Here is a 25,081-nt window from a genome sequence, read left to right as displayed (position 1 = left end):
CACTGACTTTTAGCCCTTGGCCAACATTGCTTGCCAGAAAGTAATGTCAATGAAGTGGCAAGCAAATTTGTTTCAAAGAGAACCTAGCGTTAGAGAAAAGTGTCTGGAGAGACAGATATATTAAAGGAGAGACAGATAGCGGTAATCCCCTATAATGAATTAAAATAGATAATACCCTTTAGGCTGCAAACTTTAATCTTTGCTTCCAAATATTGGAATTTTTTTTTTCAAAAAAAAAGTTCCAAAATTTTTCCAAATATTGCTCCTAATAGTGCATAAATTCGTTATAGGATTATTAGACCAATATAGAGCAGTTATGTTAGACGGTAGAAAGGTCCCCCCCCCAGAAAACTTGACTCAAGATTCATGCTGAGAAGAGAAAATACAATTCTTAAACGAGTACTAGCCTGGGGAATCTTATGAAGGGTAAAGGATGTTGAAAGGAGAATTATACAAAAAATAATATTTTTTTAGGGAATGGGCTGGCCCCAGCCTCCTACTAAAGAGCCAGAGTGCAGGGGTTGCTTGAATTCTATAGTATTTTTAGGAGTATTTTGATGGTTTAAAACTCTAACTTATTCTGTCACATTTAAGTTGCTATTTTTCCGATGAAATCCAAGGAGAATCCAAGGAGAAATCCAATAAATTTTGGGGATATTTCAAATTTTTAATTGAACTTAATAGTTTTTTTCAACATTATGTTCTCAAGTACACCCCCCCCCCCCCACTGAAGCTTAACCAACGTGGTTCAATGTTTTTCACGCATAATTGCTAGAAGATAAAACATTCCGCTGATTAATTACCCGATAAACGCAAATACAATCAAAATATGTAGGAGAAAATAATGACGCAAGACGTTTTCATTTCCCTAGAAAAAAAGCAAACAGGCAAATGCTGCCAGTAATAAATTCTGTCAAATTTGTAAATAAAAACCTTGACTGCGTTCCAAGTGGACACCTGCATATGCGAAAACCACTAAAAGGCAATATATAAATCACAAAAATACAATCATTTGGCACAGTGCTTCGTAATTGGGGTTAGGTTGTCAACATTATTTTTCTTGCGCAGCGATACTCCTGTCTCTCTGATTGATAGGTCTTTGTCAATTAGATCCAGGTTGGAGAGAAATGCTCGATTTATTAGTGGACTGGAAAAAAGTAGTACAATGAACTTTGAAATTAGAAATAAACGAGTTTTTTTTTTTAATATTCAGCAATAAGTATAACTTCAGGAAAAGAAAAATAACTAGGAGGACATGCGGCACAGAAAATGTCTTTTTTTAAATATAAGGATAATATTTAGGATAGTCTCAAGTCAATACTCAATTTGTTTTTTTAACTTCTCCTAATAGTAAATTAAACCCCGGTGGGATATATCATCTTATATGAACCTTACAAACTATTAGAAAATGGCCAGGTTTACACCATTTCTTTCACCGTCATTTGTCCAACAAAAATCAAATAGTTCGTGGTAACGAACTGTAAGTAAAGAGCGACTCGGCTCTCGGCTCAATAGTAACCGAAACTCTAAAAAAATTCAATTTTGATAGCACTAGATACATCAAAAGAATTGTTATTTTTAAGCTGAGTCCAAATATATAAGATTCATAAAGATAAGTGTTAGCCTACCCATCAAAAGCCACGAGCTTGAGAAAAATTGTCTGATTTTCGAAAAAAGGGCGAAACACGCCCATAAAGTTACAGATTCTTAGTGAAAATTGCACCATCAGATTCAACATATGAAAGAACCTTGCTGTTGAGGTTTCAAGCTCCCATCAGCAAAAATATGGAATTTTGCATTTTGTGGCAGAAGAAAGATCACGGATACGTTCATTTTTTTTTTTTTTTTTTTTTTTAGGGGCGATCGTATAGAACCAATCTTCCTAGAAGATCGGAAGAGGGCACATTCAAATGGAAATTAAAAGTTCTAGTGCCCTTTTTAAGAGGCCAAAAAAGATTGAAGGGTACCTAGACCCTCTCCCCCGCCCCTTTTTCCCAAATGTTGCCCGATCAAAATTTTGAGATAGCTATTCTGTCCATCGTAGTTGAGATTCATTAACTATGCGCTTGGGGATAACAAGACCCCCCCCCCCGCCCCTGGGGAAAGGTCTGTAAGTTATGAAATTTGTCTATTGTTTTCGTACAGTATATGTTATTGGAAAGTATACAGATGTTTTTCCGAAAGGGGACGGGATTTTGTGATGGGATGGGTTTCAATGGGGACAAATTTCCGTGGGGAGGGAAGTTTCCGGCGGTGAACTTTCCAGGGGAAATTTTACGCTGGAGGGATTTAACAGAATTCTTATAAAAAATTATTTTATGTGTCTTACTTTCTTTTGACCAAGTTAATTTTGCATGTGGAGATGTTCCGGGACAATTGTCGAAGGAAAATTTTCAGCGGGTCTGGAATTGTCTGGGGAATTTTCGAGCAGGAGGGGGGATTTTTACGCGGGGTGGATTCTTTAAGGGAGATTTCTTCAGGAGAAATTCTCCACGGAGGAATTTTCCGCTGGAACAACTTCCCAGTGGGAGGAGGGGGGTATTTCCGGGGGAAATTTTTCACAGAAGGGGGATTTCCGGAAGGGGGATGTTTCATTTACTCCAGTCGTCCTGGGAGAGACCAATTGAAAAAAACCTTGTGTGGAAGACGGTGTATGGCAATGCCACAAAATGAAGAACAAAGTTAAGGCAAAGAAAGGAAAACTGGTAAGTGATTTCTCTTCCAAGTTACACAAAGCAGCTTTGTCTGATTTTTGTCACTTCGTCTATACCAGCGGTCATGTAAATTTCCTACTTGATGAAAGAACCCGAACTAAGGTTTTGCAGCAAGTAAAAGATGAAGGAAAACAGAAAATTTTTGGAAATTTTTCTGATGTTGCAAGGACTCTACCGAGACAAAGCATTGCCTTTAGGAGAACTGAAGAACAAAATGACAACTTTGTTCGAATTGTTCAGCTCTAACAAGATACGTGGCTGCTCTTGATACCCAAAATAGATTATGCCAATTTGTCTATTTCTGCAGAATTTCTCAAAACCAGTTCATTTTCTTACTTTCAACAAAAGTCAGGGAGAAGATCCTCGACAAAGTCTTGAATTCAAAATTTTATTCTGTGATGGCAGATACGACACCCGATTCTTCACATTTTGATAAGCTTGCAATCGTAACCCCCACTATCAGCTCAGAAAGGAAGCCTAGAAAAAGACTATTCCAAGGCTAATGACAAAAATGGGCAAGGGATGGCAGAAAGTATAATAAGAACATTGTCAAGGAGAGGAATTCCTCTGGACAAACTAGCTGTCCAGTCGAATGACGATGCAAGTGCAATGTCTGATCAATTTAATGGATCCCAGCAGAAAGTACCTGAGCTTGTTGATTGCTGTGTGCCTTATATTCTCTACCAGGCACACAGGCTAGTTACTGTTATAGAACATAGTGCAATTCATGTCTCGGTGGTAAATGTGTAGCTGTTCTTAGCTACACATTTAAGCATGAGGTATTCCGTTTAGTTTGTCTCTGTAGATAAGCATAAACGATAAAGGATTAATGTATAATAAATTTTATAATTTAATATATAATTTAATATATAATAATTATAATATATATATGCTATATAATTATTATGTATATTATATATATATATATATATATATATATATATATATATATATATATATATATATATATATATATATATATATATATATATATATATATATATATATATAAGAAAAATAAATAGAATAATTATTATACATAATAAATTTTCATAAGCCGTATAATATGATCCAGGAGTCGTTTAAATGAAGGGATCTTACCCCCCCCCCTTGGTTGCTTCAAGCCACTCCTATTGGTATGGTACATGGTATAGAATTCCCACCCTTCCATACCTTATGGTATGGTACGGGAATAGAATCCTCGCCCTTCGGACAAAGGATTTCAAATCCAGTGGGTCAACCACGCTGCTAGGACGACACAAGTCTCTCTAGCTTCACAACAATTGAAAAAAAAAATCTTAAGATGTTTTTGGCATGCGTGTTTGTTTAAACAAACATCTTTACTGCCATTAGCAATGAAATGATTAATGAGAATTGTGATTACACAACTTTTTTTTTCTTTCACTTTCTTTTATGCGATGCATTGAACCTGGTAAGAAACAGAACAATCGAGGAAAATTAAAACAAGGAAAACCAACCAGCGAATAATTATTGATTTACAACTTAAAAAAACCGACAATAAAAAAAAACAAAAAACACCAATATTAATCAAAGAAACACTAATAACAAAAAAATATGTAGGAGTAGATACAGCCTGAAACGCCATTTTAGGTTAACGAAAATACTCTTTGCTTGCCCTTTTCACCAGCCTTTCGGCCATTTGATGCCCTTTTCAAAAGCCTTTCGGGTCATTTATAAATAAAGCAAAGGCCCTCTGTTGTATACCAAAATCAAATGACGTATACCCATTGGAAAGTGAGAGGGGATATGATCCACTGCTATCAAAAATACGGAAGCTATTTATAGAAATAGGTAATTCTTATTTATTAACGGGTTACCGTTGTCGAATTTCAATTTCCAATACGCCACTTCGGTTAGCTTATTGTGTAAATCAGTCAACTTAGCAGGTAAGATTTAGCAGGTCAGATTTTTCCACTATTTTTTTATTTCAAGGGAGAAAAAGTAAAGAAAATACAAAGCTTGAACATTAGTTGGTTATAGACAGGGCCGTATCCATGATTTTTTTTCGGGGTGGGGGGGGGGGGGTACAAAAGGTTTTTTTGGAAGGGGTTATAAAAAAACTTCAAAAAACGCATAAAAATTCGTTTATATTCATTTTTATTACGTTTTTACAAGTCGAACGAACATTTCGGGGTCAAACCCGTACCCCCCCCTTGGATACGGTCTTGGTTATAGATAGAGGGGTAAAAAAAGAATAATTCTAAAAGTAGAATAAAGCTTACGAAGGGAATTACGATTGCAGTTATCTCTATTGGCCACAACTCCGGAGTAACAAATCCGAATTTTCACCCTAAGCATAACAGGCAGCACGCTCCCTCAGATTTTTTGTTGTTATAAGTACAATACCCAACCATCGAACTAAGTCGACATTAGGGATAGAAACGTTTGTAAAATTAAGGGGTCTAGCTCAAAATAGGCTTAGTATGCCATATAAGCAAATAACAGGCTTATTGGGCTATTACATGGGGCGGCAACCTTTTGTTGTAAAAGGGCCAAAATTTTACGTTGGGACATTACGAAGGCCGCACTTAGGTCAAACGTCATTACACTGTATTTTAGTATTGTAGGTATACTATAATAATTAGAGTGCATCTACAACATTTATACGGAAATATTTTGGGTTAAAAATAAAACGCTTAATGTATATTTTTACTACATTTATTGTAGTTAATACAATCAATGGGATTTTTGTTGTTGCACTTGACTGCCAAGTTTTTTTTTACATTAGCTTGCATTTTTGTAGTAGAGACGTATAATATTGCGTCTAAGTGTATGTTCGATAATCGAGAACAGTGTTAATCGAGAAATATCCACTGCGAAGGGGTTTTCGAAAATATCCATCTTACGTGAGATCTTTGTGAAATCAGCAAATCGGTTTTCGAACTCAGTTTGAAGTTGTATTAATCCACTTTTCATTTTAGTATTTCACTTTATTTTCAATTTTCGTTATACCTCTCTCTGAGGACGTTGCCTTGCACACTATCAACTGACCGCTCTCCCTAAACACTTAAAGGAGGAACGTGAACTGTGGTCGCAGAATTTTCGTCAGATTTGTATATGTCATTTGAAGTAAAAGGAAGCTTTTCTAGAACTTACTTCGGGTTTGAGAAGAACTGTTCAATGTTGGCCGTGTTAAAGTTCATTGCTAGACCCAAGCTTGTTGATTCAGGCTTGCGTAGTCACATTTGTGGATTTTGAGCCCGAAAACCTTACCAGCCAGTCTATCCCTGCCTCTTTGGCCTTGCTCCAGTTCTGAGGGATTGTCTTGTTGTTTGGTATATGCAAGTAGTTGTTACAGTCAAAGTCATATGCAATGGCATTTTTAGTTACAATTAGTTGGTGTTGCAGTCGCAATCAGTCAAATTCAGAAGTATTTGCAGTTGCAAGTAGTCATAAAAACAAACAGTCGAAAGAAGTCATAGCTTGAAAAAGTCACAATAGCAGTAGTACTAATTGTATAAGTAGTAGTAGTAGTAGTAGCCCTCAAAGGTTCAATGTATTGCTTTCAGCTGTTTCTTGGATATTGTTCATATGCCCTTTTGACAACCTGCATGCATAGAGTACATTTTGATTTTGTTCAATATACACTGCAATATCCCTTGATAGCAGGGGCGGATCCAGGATTTTTTTTTTTGGGGGGGGGGGGACAAAATAGGTTGATCCGATAAACTTGCGTTAGGAGCAAGCTTATTTAACACAAACTTGGGTTAATTAAGTAAATTACACTACCTTAGACTACGCTAGGGCCCCCCTAGCCCCCCCCTAGATCCACCACTGCTTGATAGTTTCGCCTTAATGCCCTTAATCTATCTGAAATATATCTGGGATGGCATCCCAGATATATTTCAGATAGACCATTTTAACATCCATGTATAGTTATAAATCCTCCTCAACAGGTCCTTAAGTTTCAACTTAATACCTTTATCCATTCCTAAGATGCCGTAATATGCCCTTATGACAAACTTGGATCGACATAGGGTCTTTTGATTTAGTTCAACATTCCCAATAATGCGCTCTGAAAGTTCCAACATACCTCCCACCTTTTTTCCGGGGATATTGCACATACACCCATTTGACAATCTGGATACATATTGTACCTTTTGACTTAGTTTTAAACTCCCTCTAGTTTCCCTGAAAATTGAAGCTCAACACATTACTCTGTTCCTGATACATTGTATCTATGCTTCTTTGACAATTTGGATGTGCTTAAACCCATTTGAAGAAAAAAAAATACCCTCGATTTTGTAGACAGGTCTCATCTGGTACATCTACAAAATCCCGTCTACAAAATCAAGCGATCTTTTTTCTTCCAAATGTTTTGCCACAAGATAGCCACATAACATGACCAGATAATTTGGCTTTAATTTTGTAACCCAAGCACTAAATTTTACTGAACTAAAAAGAATAAACAAAGAAAATAAAAAGAAAGTATATTTTTGGGGGTAGTATTTCCCAAACTTTAAGGTAATTTTGCTCAAAAACAAAAATTGTAACATACCCAAATAATTGGTCTGGACTGGATAGTTGAACATCAAACTAACTATGCTACATGACGCGGTATGGCAACAAAGCCATACAGCGTTTTGTTGCCATATGCTATATGGCAGCAAAGCTAAGCACGCTCCTCCTTCATCCAATCTATTCAAAGTTTCCCTCTTTACATCCTCCCAGGAAGTTTTAATTTCACTTAAATCTTTTCTTATGCCCCCTTTCACCCCATTTGGGGATGACCTGCTTTTCGTTTGGCCCTAGATGGTTTGCTGACAAGGACCATCTTTGGTAATCTGTCATCCTTCACCCGCAAAACGTGTCCTAGCTATCTCAGTCAAATTAGAAAAACTGATTAAACTCGTAGGAATTAAAATAAATTTTAAATCCATATTAAAATTCTTAAATTATCCATATTAAAGGAAACAAATGAAAATAAAATAATCTTTATTTTTTTTTTTTTTTTTTTTTACAACAATCGGTACATTAGAATCCAAATCTGAAAACCTATCTTTTTTTTAAGTTTACTTCACTTTTTGGACCAAGTAAATTTGACATCTGAAAGGCTTAAACATCCGAACTTCCTACTTTTGATTTCCGAATTACTTAAATGCGACTCGACATAAAATAGTATAAAACTGAGTAGAGTAAAAATTTATGGCAAAAAATTGGTATAAAAAAATCAACTCAAATTTTTATAATTTGAGCAGGTTTTGAGCAGGTAGGTTTTTATAATAGCTCAATTTGGCAGGTTTTGAACTGAGATAACTTTTGGAAACATAGCTTTTCATAAGTTAAGATTCAAAATTATTTTCAGAATTTCTCTTAGGGAGGAGGCTTTAAGTTGATAAATCCTACTTTTTAAAGGAAAACCCAAAGGTTAAAAGTATATAAGAAAATAACAAGATTTTAATCTTTCGCAATTTCCCTTAAAAAAGAAAACAGACTTCACAAGTTGTCTTTCAATAATTGTTTCATTAGCAGAAAATTAAGTGTCAAAGTAATTGCTGCAAAATTCTTCTTCTTCATAAATATGTCTCTAGATCCTTCTTTTGTTTCCAAACAACATCAGTAATAAAATACTCATGTTATATTCTAAGATGCTAGATCCCTATACACTGCAAAGAAACAAAAGGAGTTCCAATATCATCAGTTTCCCCCACGAAGGAAGTGTTTCACTTATAATTAAAATTATATGCACTTTCATTGATATTTCCACAATTACTCTCGGAAACAAGATAATGCGATCCCGGAAAATACAAACGCTTTCCAATGTCTCTCTAAAAAAAAAGAAAGTTAAGCACCGAAATCATTTTTTTTCTCTCTCTTTTCCGGCCTCTTAGGATAAGGACTAGGGGTTCGGTAGCAACGTTCAACCGTTATTAATTCACTTATATATTTCCTGAAGAACAGGAAATGTCATCCTAACTGTCGATTCAGTCATCCGAAAAAAACACATTTCTAAGCCTATTAAAATGGGAAAACATTGATACACGAGAAACGAGAAATTGTGTAAATAAAATTAAAATCACCGATTGTAAGAAATTTCATCATTTCCCCGAAACTAGGCAAACTTATATTTGAACAAGCGTACACCTAGGCGCAAAAAAAAAAACAAGAAGGGGGCTTTTCGCAGAAAATAACTAGAATAAAAGATAATCGAATATTTCGGATGTATACTCAACTGACTTCTTCAGTACAGAATAAAAGCTAAATGAATATCGCAGAAATAAAAACAACCATTCAGAAAAGCCCCTTTCTTGAAGGACTCAATAGCCCCTTCAAGCGGCTATTATTTAAATTAAATATTCCTTGGCATAAGGGAAATTTCATCCTTACTGGTTCCTCTGCAAGAAAATAGTTTTTGAGTTAACGAAAAACGTTGATGCCAGAAAAAAAGAAAATATTGCAAATACCCTTGAGGCATTGATTGGAAGAAAAATACAAAATTTTTCTCAAAATCAGGCACAGCACTGATTTAATCTAAGCTTGAATGAACCTTCAGCTAAACGTAAACGTGGGGAGGGGGAGGGCCCCGATGAATAAATTTGATGGTAATAGATTAAAGAATTTAAATGTGCTAGTAGGTGGTAATATCTTCATTGAGACAAACATTATTTGATTTTAGATAGATGCAAGGACAAAAGAGGAGAAATTCACAGGAGCTCACGTTTCAAAGAGAAGTCTTGTGTTGCATACTTTTTCCTGGGAAGGAGGTCCAATCCCTGCCCCTCCCCAAGCGGAACATTCATTTGGACAAGCTACAAAGCAGCATATTAGGTATGATTAAATAATCTTCAGTATTTAAAGTATTTTCATAAATACAGGTTTAAAAATACTTATTCTCATTGAGTTGAACTCTCAAACTTATATGATTCAGAGTAAAAAAACAATGCTTATAACGAGCGTAAACCAAGAAAGAACTTTGAACTCTCAAACTTATATGATTCAGAGTAAAAAAAAAAAAACAATGCTTAAAACGAGCGTAAACCAAGAAAGAACTACTGAACAAATATACCCTTGCTAAATCTGAAAATGCCTGTCCAGGCTTTAGCGGATCGATAGTATCGTCTCATTGTTTTTATTTATATATTTCCCCGCAAAAAGGAAATGTCTTCCTTGTAGTCGGTTCAGTCATGTGAAAAAAAAAAAATTTAAGCCCAATGAATCAGGAAAACGTCTATATGAGAATTGGAGGATAAATTATAAATATAGCGTATATTATATATATGTTACTGTGAATGTCTGAAATCTGGTTATTGTCAACATTCACCGGTAAATGTCCAAAATTTCTTTTTCTCAGCTTGAAAACAATTAGCTTCTTGAATCAGCCTTTTCAGTCTGATGCAAGCTTTCATGGTATTAAATAAAAAAAAAAACAAGTTTTTTTAAACTGAAAGTAAGGAACGACGTTAAAACTTAAAACGAACAGAAATTATTTCGTATATGAAAGGGACTGTCCCCTCCTCTTATTTAAAAAAAAGAGTTGTGAGAAAGCCAAACTTTAGCGTAAAGAGCAAGGCGTTGAGGAGGGGACAGCCCCTTTCATATACGGAATAATTTCTGTTCGTTTTCAGTTTTAACGTCGTTCCTTACTTTCAGTTAAAAAAAACTTGTTTTTTTTAATTTAATTTTTGAACTTTTTTGAATTGATGCAGGTTTTGATTTTGGCTCACCATACATGAATAATAAAAATAAAATTTGCATATTAATTTTACTTTTATTTGGTTAAATGGCTTTCTCGAAACTTGTTTAATTTTATTACGAACGTTTTTATTAGTAATAAATATACGTAAATTACGAATTAACTTACGTAACGCATTTCTATATTCATATATTTTTAATACGTATAATAAGGGGCTTGCCTACTAGTCAATATATAGCTATTTAAGCTAATTTTCGATTTGTGTTCCAATTCTTTAAAAATGACCCCTTAATCACAAAGGCCGTAAGTTAGAATAAAAAGCTCTTATGAGAATACTAAAAAATCTTTGGCTTAAAGAGCGAGGTATTGACTAGGGGGTGAACCCAATCATACACGTAATATTTTCTGTTCGTTTTAAGTTTTGATGTTGCTCCTTATTTTCAGTTGGAAAACTTATTTTTTTTATATTTAATTTCTGATTTTTTTTTCAAATAATGCTGGGAAATCCGGCGCCCCCTTCATAGCGATGTCCCTTCCCACATGAAAACTTCCTTCATAGAAAGATCCTCCCACATAACCCCCAACCCACCCACCCCCTACTAACAGAAAAAATCCCCCCTGAAAACGTCTGTATACTTCCTAATAACCAATACTATATGTTAACATTGAGCAAAGATCCTAACTTTCAGCCCTCTCCCCGGGGACTTCGGGGGATTAAGTCCTCCTAAAAGACATATTTATCATATTTTCAACCATGCTGAACAAAATGGTTATCTCAAAATTTTGATCAGGTGACTTTGGGGAAAAAATGAGCGTGGGAGGGGGCCTACTTGCCCTCAATTTTTTTTGGTCAATTAAAAAGGGCACTAGAACTTTTAATTTCTGATTAAATGAGACCTCCCACGATATTCTAGGACCACTGGGTCGATACGATCACCCCTGGGAAAAAAAAAAAAAAAAACAACAAAAAAACAAATAAACACGCATCCGTGATCTTTCTTCTGGCAAAAAATGCAAAATTTCACATTTTTGTAGATATGAGCTTGAAACCTCTACAGTAGGGTTCTCTGATACGCTGAATCTGATAGTGTGATTTTCATCAAGGTTCTATAACTTTTAGGGGGTCTTTCCCCCTTTTTTCAAAAATCAACCAAATTTTCTCAGGCGCGTAACTTTTGATGGGTAGAACTAAACTTGATGTTTAGTTGAGTTATATATTTTAAATCAGCATTGAAATCTGATTCTTTTGATGTATCTATTGGTATCAAAAACCCGTTTTCTAGAGTTTCGTTTACCATTGAGCCGGGTCGTACTTACAGTTCGTTATCCCGAACTGTTTGAAAAGTTAAAGTTAGGTTATAAATCTCAGAAAAAGAACTTCATCCTTCTCATTGCCCCGAATAAATGTTATTCCTGATGATAACCTTCTTGTAATATATTTCCACTCATCGAGACCTCCATCCCTTGAAGAGACCTCCTCCTGTGTCCAGAGCCATGGTACTCAACTGCCCATGTTTCCGTTATCCTGAGCGTCACTTTTAGTGGGCCATGGGTATTACACCCATGATCCGAAGAGCATATTTACCCGGCTGACTGACCGTATTTCAAACAATAGGCTATACGAAAAATGTTGTTCAATACCGCGCTCTGTTGGCCTCAGGCGACTTGGTGCTGCGGTGAGTTGTTAGTAGTAGTAGTAGTTAAAAGGTATGATTCCGTATAATCAAAACTGGGTAGATCAACATAAGGCCGTACCCAGAGGGGGGGATAGGGGGATTTGACCACCCCTCCCAAGAAAACGTTGTCTGACTCGTAAAAACGTAACAAAAATGGATATAAACAAATTTTGTATGCGCTTTTTGAGGTTTTTTTGAGTAGCCCCCCCCCCCCCCGAAAAAATATCCTGGGTACGACCTTAGATCAACAACCACGTGGGTGTGCATATTATCATATTTATTTCTTAATTCAATTATGTTTTTTACTATACACTTTTTTTTTAAACGCAGTCGCGGACTGACAGCACACTCTACTAATTTTAGCATCTAGATTGTGCGTACAATAGTTGCAATATTCATTCTTTAATGTAAAACAGTAAATTATATATTCTTTTTTTTTTTGGCTCTGCTTAAACTTTACTCCTCGTTTTTTGGCGTCAGCAAAAAAAAAACAAAAAACAACACTAAAAGTTAACATTTCTAAATTTTCTTTACTTTGGATTATTGGCAAAAAGCTGAAGCAGTCATACAATGAAGGGGTCAGCAGTCGGCATATTAACCAAAATAGGTTTCATACCAATACGGTTTCCATTTTATGAACTATAAATTGGCATAGCAAGATTAGCATGTCCACATATACATAAGAGAAAGCATAAAAACATAACAGAAAATATAACATAAAAGACGAACGTGATCTACTGTAAGTCTAAACTTCATCATTTCACTGGAAGTTTTATTCTTGCCTAAACGTCAAAAATCTAAACGTCAGCGTTATTGTTTAACTATTTATTATGATAGAAATAATTTTGATAGCATTCAGACACTAGGGCATAGTGTTTTTTTTATTACTATTATTATTTAAAAGTGTAGAGTCCAGACGCCCAGGAACTGACAGAATATTTCCTAACATCGACGGGTGTTCTCCAAGGTTGCCTCTTGCCACCCCACTTCTTTAACCTATCCCTCAACGCAGCGCTATCAATTGCTAAAACTGTAACCGGTGCAGAGATTGAACGGACGTTTATCGATGAACTGGCATACGCAGATGACACCGAAAAAGTCAACAGCCAAGAGAATCTACTCAAAGCTGATACCGATGAACTAGTGTCAGCAACCAAGGCTTTTGGGATGGTAATAAATACATCGAAACCAAGATTATACAGGTGTCTAGAGATCCTGCTGCAAGAACTGTGGAGCTGAGAATAAAAGGGGAGTCAGTAGAAAATGTTAACTCATTCCTCTATTTAGGGAGCCTCCTAACTTCTAACAACGACTGCTCAAAAGCAACCAAGTAAAAAATTGGCCTGGCTAGCACCAGCTTCAACAACCTCTTGCCAATTTGGAAAAGCAAGGCACGGTCAACTTCTCTAAAGTTGCGACTCTTCAGCTCTCTCTTAATACCCATCGCCTTATACTCAAGCAAAACTTAGTCTGTAAAGTCTGATGATGAGCGATTAACCTCCTCATTTGAAACTAAATGCCTTGACGCATTGTGAGGATTAAGTACGTTGACCGAGTTTCAAATGAAGACCTCCAAAAACTACTCCGTTACCCTTGAACCATCATGGACCGGAGTCCACAGTTAAAGGATAAATTGGAATTTAGCCTTTAGAAAACAGCGATAAAAATAGCTGAAATTTGGAGATTCTAAGATTGCCTTCGAAGGACGGGTTCACGCCATATACCCCCGAGAAATGGACCCACAACATTCTACCCCATAGCCTATCCCAGCTGATACGTCTAGCACCAGACAGATTGAAATACCGTAACCAAATTTATCGTCTGCTGAGATTAGAAGAAGCCCCAATACAGCTAGAAAGGCCGGACAGGACTTCAGTCAAGTAAGTCAAGTCAAGTGTAGTGGCTTTTCACCACTGGTAAGTTTTGTTGGCTTTAGACCAGTGTTTTTCACATTTTAACTGATATGTGCCCTTTCATGATTTTCTTAGGGCTGAGTATAAGACTTTTATTACTATCAATATATAACATATGGATTATAAAACAATAAATAGCAATGGAAACCTTTAAAAGGTATAAATAGCGGGGTTGAGGACATTGCATCAAAATTTTATGTTAGTAGAACATTAGGAGCATGATATTTATAGATTTGTAATTAGTACAACTAGCAAACTCATAGTCAGCGTCATTCTATCAGTGTCAGAGTCAGTCAATGTCCAAATAATACAGTGTAATTAAATTAATTCTTTTAGTTGTCATAGCAACCACAATAAATGATACAGACCACGCCTGCCGCCGATTAACCTATCGTATTGTGTTATTTGGTCGTTGATTTTACTTGATATTATTAAAAAAAAAATTATGAAAGTAAATAGTTTCATTAAAAGTCAAAATGAATATAATTATTCTGTGCATTACTAAAATGGTCACCTCCTCACCCTCCGCACTTTGTAATAAAGTTTAGCTAGTGCTTAACTGAAAACATAATAGAGTGCAAAAACCTAGCAAGCAGGTGATTATACTGTAGGCAACGTTAAGCTTAAAAAGTCTAATTAATACTAATTACTCTAAACTTCTGTTTCCACCTAGTTACATGTCTTGCACTCCATAATGTTCCACATCATACTAAGAGTAGAACACACAAGACCATACCTATTTTTTCTTTTTTCTCTTCCCAAAGACAGGCATGCAGGCATACAATCTTTGAAGCCTTTTAGGTAGGGAAGACCAGTGGCGCCAATTCACGAAGATGTAGGAGGGACAATAATTTTTCTAATTTTTTTAAAGAGAATATAAAAGCCATTTCTCAAAATATAGATAAAAATTTCTCATTTTTTATATAGATTTAAGACGGGTTCCCACAAAATCTTTAAAGCCCTAAAAATAGGGAAAGATTGGAGACGGGAACTTTAGAGACAATCCTAAGTCTTAATTTGGGCTGTATATCCATTCTTGATAATTTCATTTACCTTGCAGAACAGCCTTCTAAGTTAGATCAAAGTTAGTAAAAACCTGATCTTTATAAAAGTGCAAGAAAAGCAAAAGGCAAGTTCCCCTGAAACTGGTCCTCCTCCAAAACATGAAATAATTGCCAAAAATACACTGTTTTGTATTTGAACTCTTCCTCCACCAAGAAAAATTAACCTGACTTCGCTTCACCTAATGAGCAGATAGACGTCTACGACTACGATTTATACCAAACCATGCCTACGATAATTTACATCGGAAGTTTGGAAGTCGTGTTTCATTTTCATTTTCTTCAGTTACTGGCGTTAGTATTATTATTATAATATGAGACAATGGGCCAATCAGCTGTGCTTATGAACGTGAAAGCATTCCTTCACTTACAAAGACCCGAGAAGCACTAAACTAATTAGAAGCATCTTAAGTGGACATGGTAGCAGGGTTGCCAACTTGCACACTTTTCCTGTGAAATGCACTCTTTTTTACCTCACGGGGGATGCGGAATAGTGAAAATTACTCTTTTTGGGTGTTAGTTTTCATTCACTTTGAACGTCAGTAGTTAGCAACTTCGCCAGAAGTGTAATTAACCCATGGAACAGGGTTACCAACTTGCACACTTTTCGCTAGAAATGCACTATTTTATACCTCAGAGGTGATACGCAAGCAGCAGCAACATTGTACATCCAAATTTTATGACTTGCACTCTTTTCGAACAAAACTCACTCTTTATAGGCCTTGATTTGCACTCTTTTTGGACGTCAGCAATCGCAACCCTGCATGGTAGATAGCTTCCTCAAAATTCTCATCTTCAAAGGCTATTTGAGTTCCAACGTTTAATATTAAAAAGGCAACCGATTTGATTCCTAAATAGTCCTCAGAAGCAATATAAATTTTTAGACTTTCTTTTATATTTTAAAGAAAGTTGAAAGTTGAAGAAAATAAAAAAGATTTCTAAAAAAAAAGGCAATTTGTGCACCCGAGGCATCTAAGAAGGAATATTATTACGAAGGCAATCGACCTGATTCATTAATCAACCAATCACTAGAAAATTAATCATTCAATAAATTTTTTTGTTGATTATGGAAAGCACTATATGTAGCAACTTCCTTTAAAACATGCTATTTTGATTTCCTAGTAATAACTGCTAGGAAATCAAAGTTAATTAGTTATGTATTATACATTATTTAGTTATGCATTAATTAGTAATGAACAATGGTTTTATTGAATTTTTTATCGCTACCTGAAAAGGGAGTTTATGCCATTTAAAAATGTACGGTAGTACACTTGAACTATCAGAATATGCTATTAGAACATAGAACATAGAACACTTGAACTATCAGAATATGCTATTAGAACATAGAACACTTGAACTATCAGAATATGCTATCAGAACATAGAACATAGAACACTTGAACCATCAGAATATGCTATTATGCTATTAGAATGGACTTCTAAACACCTTTAATGGACTTCTAAATTAAATTTTAGAATGAACAAAATGTCCTTTTTAAGAAATTCATTTTATATATACTTAAAACGAAAGGCACAGCTAACACCTTTATAAATTTATAGGAATAGAAGCAAAGATTTTGCTTTCGTTTGGAACTGCGGTCGGCGGATTGAGAGGAACTAGGAGAATCTTCCGTACTTTTTTTTAAAATAGTTTCAAAACAATGTAATACCCCACTCTGATTTGGGCGTAACAATATATACATAGGTCTTAAAAATTGTGTTACATTAATATATTATTTACTATTTTAAATGCAGCTCGAGATGTCTTTTTAAAAAAGACAATAAGATGTCATGAACAATCTAAGGTCTGGAGAAATGTAACGTTTTGTTCCAACGTTTTAAGAACTGAATACGCCTTCGATAAAATTTCTGAAACAATTTAAAAGAGATATGATACGCGCTTTGAAATGGGTACGACAATAAATATGTAAAATAATTATGTACATGAACAAAATCACACGAAAAATTAAAAAGAAAGAAAGAATTAAGACTAGAATTACTTTAAAAAAGAGAAAACTATTTTTTAACTATTATTTTATTTGTAAATGCAAATGCAAATTTCTAAAGAGCAAATTTAATTTCTATGTCACACTGAAGAGGAGTGGTACTATGCTTAGCAATAAATCAGTTTATATTTCATTTGACCTGCAAATACATCAACAAAAAAGGGGGAAATACTATCTCATTCACTAAGTGATGAAATCTATTTTTTTTTTAGTTCAGCCTCCAATTTTCTAAGGTTGACAAACATGGAAAGAAGAGAGATAAAGCTTGAAAACAGCTTCTTAGAGCATAGCTTTATTTTGGGCATGAATTTATTCTTGAAAGTTCCACTTCCCTAACTAAATTCACGTCAACTTTGCTAACTCACTTTATCTCGTTCCTAAAGGCAAAAAAAGGCCGGGAGAACTTAAGGGCTCAATAGATGTAGTAATTGGCGCTTAAAGAGTGTAAAAGTGCATGCAATAAGTAGGTTTTTTCGTAGATAAACAAGAAACAGGATATTAAATGAGATTGGATGAGCTTCAATATGTAAAGTAAGCATTTCAGCATTAAATCAACCTCTTAATCATGAACAAGGCTGGCTAAAAAAAACAACCTTAAAATGAGCCTGTTGTAAAATAATTATATATAATAGTTGTATTATGAAACTAGATATATTGTCATTATAATATTTTATTATAATGAAATATTAAAAAATATTATATAAAACATATTACAGTGTTATAAAAAACACAAGTATTATAAAATATTATAATAAAATATCAGAAAATAATTTTTAAATGGATAAGAATCCAAAATTCAAAAGGCGTTTGTAAAATACAAATGCATTAAACAGCTATAAAACAGCTAGTTGACCCGTCTAAAGTAATCAGTACGAGCAACTTTTCATTATTTAGGAAAGGAGGGAAACGCTATCCAAATGCGTACAGCCTTAATGCTTTACCAACTATATTAAAGGCTCCAAAACGGCTCCAAAATTATAAAAGGCTCTAAAGGGCTCCAAAACGAGTCCTTCAGATCCGAGCCTTTCTAAAGCGGCTCTTTTATATCAAACATTCTTGCTCAAAAGTTCATAAGATCCAGAGTAGATTAGGAGCAGGGAGGGGGTGTATTCTGTGCGAAATTCGAGGTCTACTTTAACTCATGAATCACATTACTGGTAGAACAAACCCCAAAGAAAATGTCATTTAGACATATCCCCTTTTGTACAAAAAAATAGTAATGACAACTTCCCATCTACTCACGTTTGAATAGGTTTTAATAGCCAGGAACATTTTCTGACACTATTTCGTTTATAGATGGCTCTGGCGTTCTCGGGGCAGTTGGCGTCTTGTCTCCAGAATCTTTAAAATTCGGTGGCTCAGAATTGCTTTCTTCTCCATGAAAAAAGCCATACCTACAAGAAGAAACCATTAACATTAGGAAATCTGGATCAATCACCACCAACAGTAAAAACTTTAACGACATACGACACGCTCAGAGGATATAGATTATTTGAACATAAAAGAAAAGGAACTCTCTAAAAACGAGGAAAGGCTTTTTTTGGTAGTCAGTTTCCAATTTATCGCCGCAATGGGAAAGCATTGAGTTACTTTTTGCTAATCGACAGAATGAGTGTTTTGCACTCAAAGTCTTTAGACCGAGACACCTATACAATATTCGCGGAAGGATTGGCAAAATCGTTTATGAACAGTGGCTAGAAGAAGAACCGACTGTAAAGAAATAATGAATTGATGTTTAGCGTGCCGGCAAAAGGAGTTACATTAATGATTTACAGTATTTCATCATTCTTGACGGAAAAGAACGGAAAACAAGGTGAAAGAAAAATAGATCCAGCAAAAATAGAAGACGAAATGATAAAACTCTATCAAATAAGACAGTCAGTGATTGGGGCTTAGTTTAATGTCAGAAAAATTACATCGGAGCATTTCTATATAGACGTAAAAGGCGGAACAAAAGAGTGTGTGCAAGGGGGGGGGTGGAGTTCAAGTCCTCGAAACAAACATCCCCATTTATTTTTAAATATCCTCACCACCTATTTAGTATAGTTAGTCCCGATATATTCCTTAAGTAGAGGATAGTTAAGGATTAAAAGTCACCCCTCCCGAAATTATATACTGATCTTTAACAGAAAGGTAGGAAACTTAGGGCAACTAACTTAGAATTAGAGAATGTCAGATACGAAAAAAAACTCCCACTAAATCCACGAATAAAGTGGATGAATTATACAAATCATAAGGATTAAGCAAATCTTTTCTTACATGCCTTTGATTGGAGAAAGTACCCAAAATAAAAACTAATACATTAAGCATAATTTCAAATTTAGAGGGTACCTAGGGACTCAACCCCCCCCCCCCCCCAACAAACTGAACAGAAAAAATCCAGTTCTTTTTCAAATATTTTTAATTTTTAGATTACATACTTACAATTTTAATTTGGTATATTCAAAAGAAAAGGCAAAGACACTCCTCTCCTCCCTGGATATCCCCTGGATCCACATCGGTTTAAGATAGATTACAAGAAACGTAAAAGCTTATTCTATCAAGAATGGAACGCTTGGATAAACGACGGCAAATTCACTAATTTTCAGGACTGGATTTTTATGCCGTATCGACTGATTAAGTCTATTTGTCTATATTCTTCCAATAGCATCGCTCTACAAGGAGGAGATTTACCGTTCAACAAGAAACGAGGAAGGCGACGAAAAAAATTTAAAAACAAAACGAGAATGACTTACATGGTTCATTTATACACTTCGAAAATCAATACGGAAATCTGTTCGAATGTTTTTGAACGATAGCCCAGAAATCTCTACGTCTTAAGGCAAAGTTTTAAATCATAGTGACCCTTCTCGGAAAGCTGTTGAGCAAAAGAGAGCCAAATGAAATCATTTTTCTTGGTTTTCTTATAGCCTAGGTGAGCAGTACCATACAAGCTGGGGTAGCCCTGAATCAAATATATATATATATATATATATATATATATATATATATATATATATATATATATATATATATATTATGTTTTAGAGGTAATTACTTGGCAAAAACAAAAAAAACAAAAAAAAAACAAAAAAAAACTGTCATCCTAATCCAGCAATTGAGACAAATGTGCACTTGAACGAGGTTTTGACCTTACTCATCTATCCAACTACATAGGACTAAACAGTATAACCGAACCATCAACCAAATAGAAATGTCCAAATCCATGCAAAGTCATCATCAATAAATGTAAGTCGTTGTAAATTTACAAGCAAAAGCACCTTAAATCTAGCGAAATATTTCCAAGTAGAACCTTCCATTAGGGCTCATCAGAAGAAATACCACCTGCCTTAACGGTTTTCTAGGCTTTACTTTCTTTACCCGCCACAGTGGAGCCTCTACCATAAGATCTATATGGTATCCCTATGTCAGGTAAAACTTGTGAAATACATGCATACTAGTAAAGCTATTAAAAATTACATACAAAACGAGTTTCATTGTTTCCTTAATAAAATCCCAGAGGTATATATATATATATATATATATATATATATATATATATATATATATATATATATATATATATATATATATATATATATATATATATATATATATATATATATATATATATAGTCATCGTTGCCAGTCGACTTTTCTAATTTAATGCAAGGTTTGATGATGAAAGGTTAGGTTAGAATAGAATAGGTTGGGTTAGCTTGGGTTTTCAACCCATTTCTGTTATTTAGAACCAAATTTAATCTAACCTACCCTAATCTAACCTAAACTACCCTAATCTAACCTAACCTTAACTTTTATCATCATAGCTTGCATAAGACTGACAAACCTGACTCGTAGAGCTAATTGAACCCAAGCAGAGAAAAAGGAATTTCGAACATTAACCGGTGAATGTCGACACTATGCACATTCACGGTAACATATATATATATTTTAAAAACCATGCCAAGAATCCGTCCTTATCTATTACCTGAGTTATTACCCTAGAGGGTAATAACTGTGCGCAACTATGAGTTTTCTTACTAAAACCCTGTCTTAACTATGGCTTTCCGAAGCAAAATCGGGTAGGTGAAAACAGATTTTTGTTCACTGGATTCCACTTTTCCTGAAATTAAAAGCCACTTCCACTGCAACTAATCTCTACCTTTTGAGCCTTAGGAGGAACCAATACAGGTTGGAGCTGCCAAAAAATTCAAAAAGCACGAGCGACTTCACCTGAAAAAGCCACAATGAAGACACGACTTAACTCGTGTTAAATATTTAAAAGCGCCATCATTCAATAATCTTTAAATATCGAATTTAGATGGAAGATTCATTTTTCTAACTTACCTGTATTTACACAATGACGAAAAATGAAGCCCAAGGCAAAATGAGAAGGTTTTTTGAAAAAGGTGAGAGGGGAAGGTTAAAAGCGAAAAATACCTCAAAAAAGAGCTCTGGTACGTCCGATCCTAGAAGCATGTTGAGCCAATCACGACCAGGCTTGAATGGTGGGTTCTGCTCAGCTTCAAAAAGCCCAACTAATCTCTCTCCAAATGCCATAGAAGGAACAGAAGTGTGCGAAAGCACAAAAAGGTTGGCCCCCAGCCCCCCATTGCACCTCCTGGCTGAAGGGCTAAGAAACGGGGATCAGCAGCGCCGGTAGGGACTGTGAAGTCCAATGCCATATTCTTTACCTTTTTTAAATGGGTCCAAAACTTTGTTTATCTCCTGTCAGCTGGTAATTTACAAGGCAAATTGTCGGCCTAACCTAACCTAACCAAACTGTTGCGGAAAGCTAGAGTTTTTCAAGCACAAAAACGGACGGAATCCTCGCATGGATTGCTAAATCCGGACGAATTTCCGCAATGTGTAAATGCACTATCAGCCAGTGAAAAATGAAAAACGAAGAAACATAGCAAATATTTTGGCAAGGCCTTCCTTCTAAGCTTTCTGGGCTTAGAAAAAAAGGTATATAGGGTATGACAAAAGGCTATAAAAAGGGTCTATAGGGTATGCGCTTAAAAAAAGAGCCAGGTAATAGGATATACCAAGTAGAGCTGGTGTGGTCTCACAGCGTATCTAAATAAAGTTTGCATTTTCCACAGACTATTTAACTAGAAATTAGTTGAATTCACTTGGGTAAGATTGTTAACAGGAAACTATACACAAAAAGGATAATGGGAAACTTACAGCCACTGAAAAATTCAATTATTTTCTAGGCCAGGTTTTATTACCGTAACAACTCATGAAGCCCATCCGTCCGTATTTTTCAATAGCTTAGCTCGACAAAGAATAAACTTGTCATATTTAAACTTGTCACATTTTTAAGGTTCCATTTTTTTCCAGATAATTTGCTCTTTACCTTTATAGGCCTGAAGAAAAAAAATTCGTTTCAGTGTAAACATTGATAGAACTACTTAGACCTCGTCATTATCCAACGAAAAGAAAGTCGATGCAGATATACGTCTATTGCAAAATTCAGAATTTTGTATTTGTCTGCTTACTGCAAAGAGATAGATATAATTTTTTTTATTTTTTACGACTGAGCCTTAATGTGCTAAAGGACATCAAAATAAAGCTTTGGACCCACCTTTGCCGTTTTTACCCATCTTAGGTCTATTCATACCCACAGTTTATATAATTAGCAGTATGATCTTTCCCTATCTCACCCATTATAAAAACCCGAACCGAGGTGCGATTGCTCCAGAGAACCTATTAACATAAGCGACATTATATCTTTTCATGGTCAGGCAAAGTATAATCACCTGTGGAACCAATACTCACAAAACCACTTGGCCAGCTCACCAATAAGTGGACAATGAGTGCAGAAATAAGTGGGAAGAGCTTTTTGTTCGCACCTAGAATGAAGATCCAGAAATCATCTGCGGCAAACGTATTTTATTATTATATAAACTGTGCTTCATATCTGAAAACTCAAACTTTTTCATACTTTCTTTTTGGTCGTTTCAAAATTATAAAAGGTTTAGACCATATTTTAATCAGTGTTACCAAGTTTGGACCGTGAAAACAAACAATCGAAACTAATTGGTAAAATTTGGCAACATTTTTGTTCCTAAAAAATTAAACATCAACAATGTGTCGATTCCTAAAGATAATTAAATAAAAAAACAAGTTTTTTTTAGCTGAAAGTAAGGAGCGACATTAAAACTTAAAACGAACAGAAATTATTCCCTATATGAAAGGGGCTGTCCCCTCCTCAACGCCTCGCTCTTTACGCTAAAGTTTTTTATTGTTAAAAAAAAACATAGTTGTGAGAAAGAGTCAAACTTTAGCGTAAAGAGCCAGACGTTGAGGAGGGGACACCCCTTTCATATACGGAATAATTTCTGTTCGTTTTAAGTTTTAATGCCGCTCCTTACTTTCAGTTAAAAAAACTTCTTTTTTATTCAATTTCTGAACTTTTTTGAATTAATGCAGGTTTTGATTTTGGCTCATCGTACATGAATAATTAAAACAAAATTTGTATATTAATTTTACTTTTATTTGGTTAAAAGGCTTTCTCGAAAGTTGTTTAATTTTTGCTTACGAACGTTTTTATTAGTAATAAATATATATAACTTACGAATTAACATACGTAACGAACTTCTATATCCAGATATTCTTAATATGTATATTAGGGGGTTTGCCCCCTAGTCAATACCTCGCTCTTTATTCTAAAGTTTGAATTTTGTTCCAATTCTTTAAAAATGACCCCTTAATCACAAGGGCCATTAATTAGAATAAATAGCTGTTATGAAAGTACTAAAAAAATCTTTGGCTTATAGAGTGAGGTATTGACTAGGGGGCGAACCCAATCATGTACGTAATAATTTATGTTCGTTTTAAGTTTACTTACTTAAAATTTTCAGGTAGAATATCGTCATCATCGCTTAAATCGTCACTTGGGTTGATGTACTGTACTTCAAGATAGGTTTGTCCTGCTGGTTGAGTGCAAAGAATTTTTACCGCTTCAGCGTGCAGAACCTAGGAAACAAAAAGGAGTGTTGCCAAAAATAAGTATAAAACTCTTATAAAATGAAATTTATTCAAATAAAAAAAAATGCACTTTATCACAAAAAAGTATACTGACTTGGTTGAGGTATACACCAACCAAGTCATATTGAAATACCAACCAAGCCTACATACTGGAATGTTATTTTTCATTATTCTTAACCTACATATTTTATTAATAGTCTGTACTTTACTAGCCACCCCTCACTTATTTACGGTTAAATTCAACTTTTTATAACAATATCTCAAAACCTGAAATATTCTAAAAAAAGGATGGCAGGGATCATATCCCCTTCAATATTGATCTGAAAATCCCTCATTAAAAAGATGAAAAATTAACCACTCCCTCACCTTCTGCCCAACAAAAACATCAACTGCCCTCTTCCGTATTGGACCGTACGCAAATTTTGAAACCCCCACTCTAGGTTTGTCAGACATATTTAATTCCTTGGTGTCAGTATCATGAAGACCTATTCCATACCCGAGAGTGTTCCCCTTTTTCTAATAATTACTTTGAATTGGTTACATTAAAATTGAACGATTTTTTATATACCGAACCAACATAAGAAGTAAAATCTTTCAAGGCAGATATTGTTATTATAAAACAATCATTCCTTTAAGTAGAGGATAGTTAAGGATTAAAAGTCACCCCTCCCGAAATTATATACTGATCTTTAACAGAAAGGTAGGAAACTTAGGGCAACTAACTTAGAATTAGAGAATGTCAGATACGAAAAAAAACTCCCACTAAATCCACGAATAAAGTGGATGAATTATACAAATCATAAGGATAAAACAAATCTTTTCTTACATGCCTTTGATTGGAGAAAGTACCCAAAATAAAAACTAATACATTAAGCATAATTTCAAATTTAGAGGGTACCTAGAGGCAGATATTGTTATTATAAAACAATCATCCAGGGAAGGCTCTGAATGAATGAATAAATGTATTTAATACCCATCAATGAAAAACAAATTAAAACGAATGAATAAAGCAGAGCGAATTAAAAATGAAAGTGAAGAAAACAAATATGCGGTTAAAAGATATGCAACAGCAAGAACAAAGAA

General features: G+C 34.8%; 1 protein-coding gene across 1 annotated transcript in view; it reads right to left on the bottom strand.

Annotated features, from left to right (window-relative positions):
• Positions 1-25,081, bottom strand: part of LOC148957038 (Golgi-associated PDZ and coiled-coil motif-containing protein-like) — a 69,846-nt gene that overhangs the window by 5,673 nt on the left and 39,092 nt on the right. The window contains exons 7-8 of the mRNA XM_089088304.1: positions 23,859-23,986; positions 18,266-18,417 (exon numbers count right to left, since the gene is read on the bottom strand). Coding sequence (XP_088944430.1) covers positions 18,279-18,417; positions 23,859-23,986 — 267 coding nt within the window. The 3' untranslated portion in view covers positions 18,266-18,278. The remainder of the gene's footprint in view (positions 1-18,265; positions 18,418-23,858; positions 23,987-25,081) is intronic.

Source organism: Artemia sp. Qi Xiang Cuo, chromosome 1, assembly GCF_049724085.1.
Source record: "Artemia sp. Qi Xiang Cuo chromosome 1, ASM4972408v1, whole genome shotgun sequence".
Taxonomy (NCBI): domain Eukaryota; kingdom Metazoa; phylum Arthropoda; class Branchiopoda; order Anostraca; family Artemiidae; genus Artemia; species Artemia sp. Qi Xiang Cuo.
This window is presented reverse-complemented; position numbering and strand designations above follow the sequence as displayed.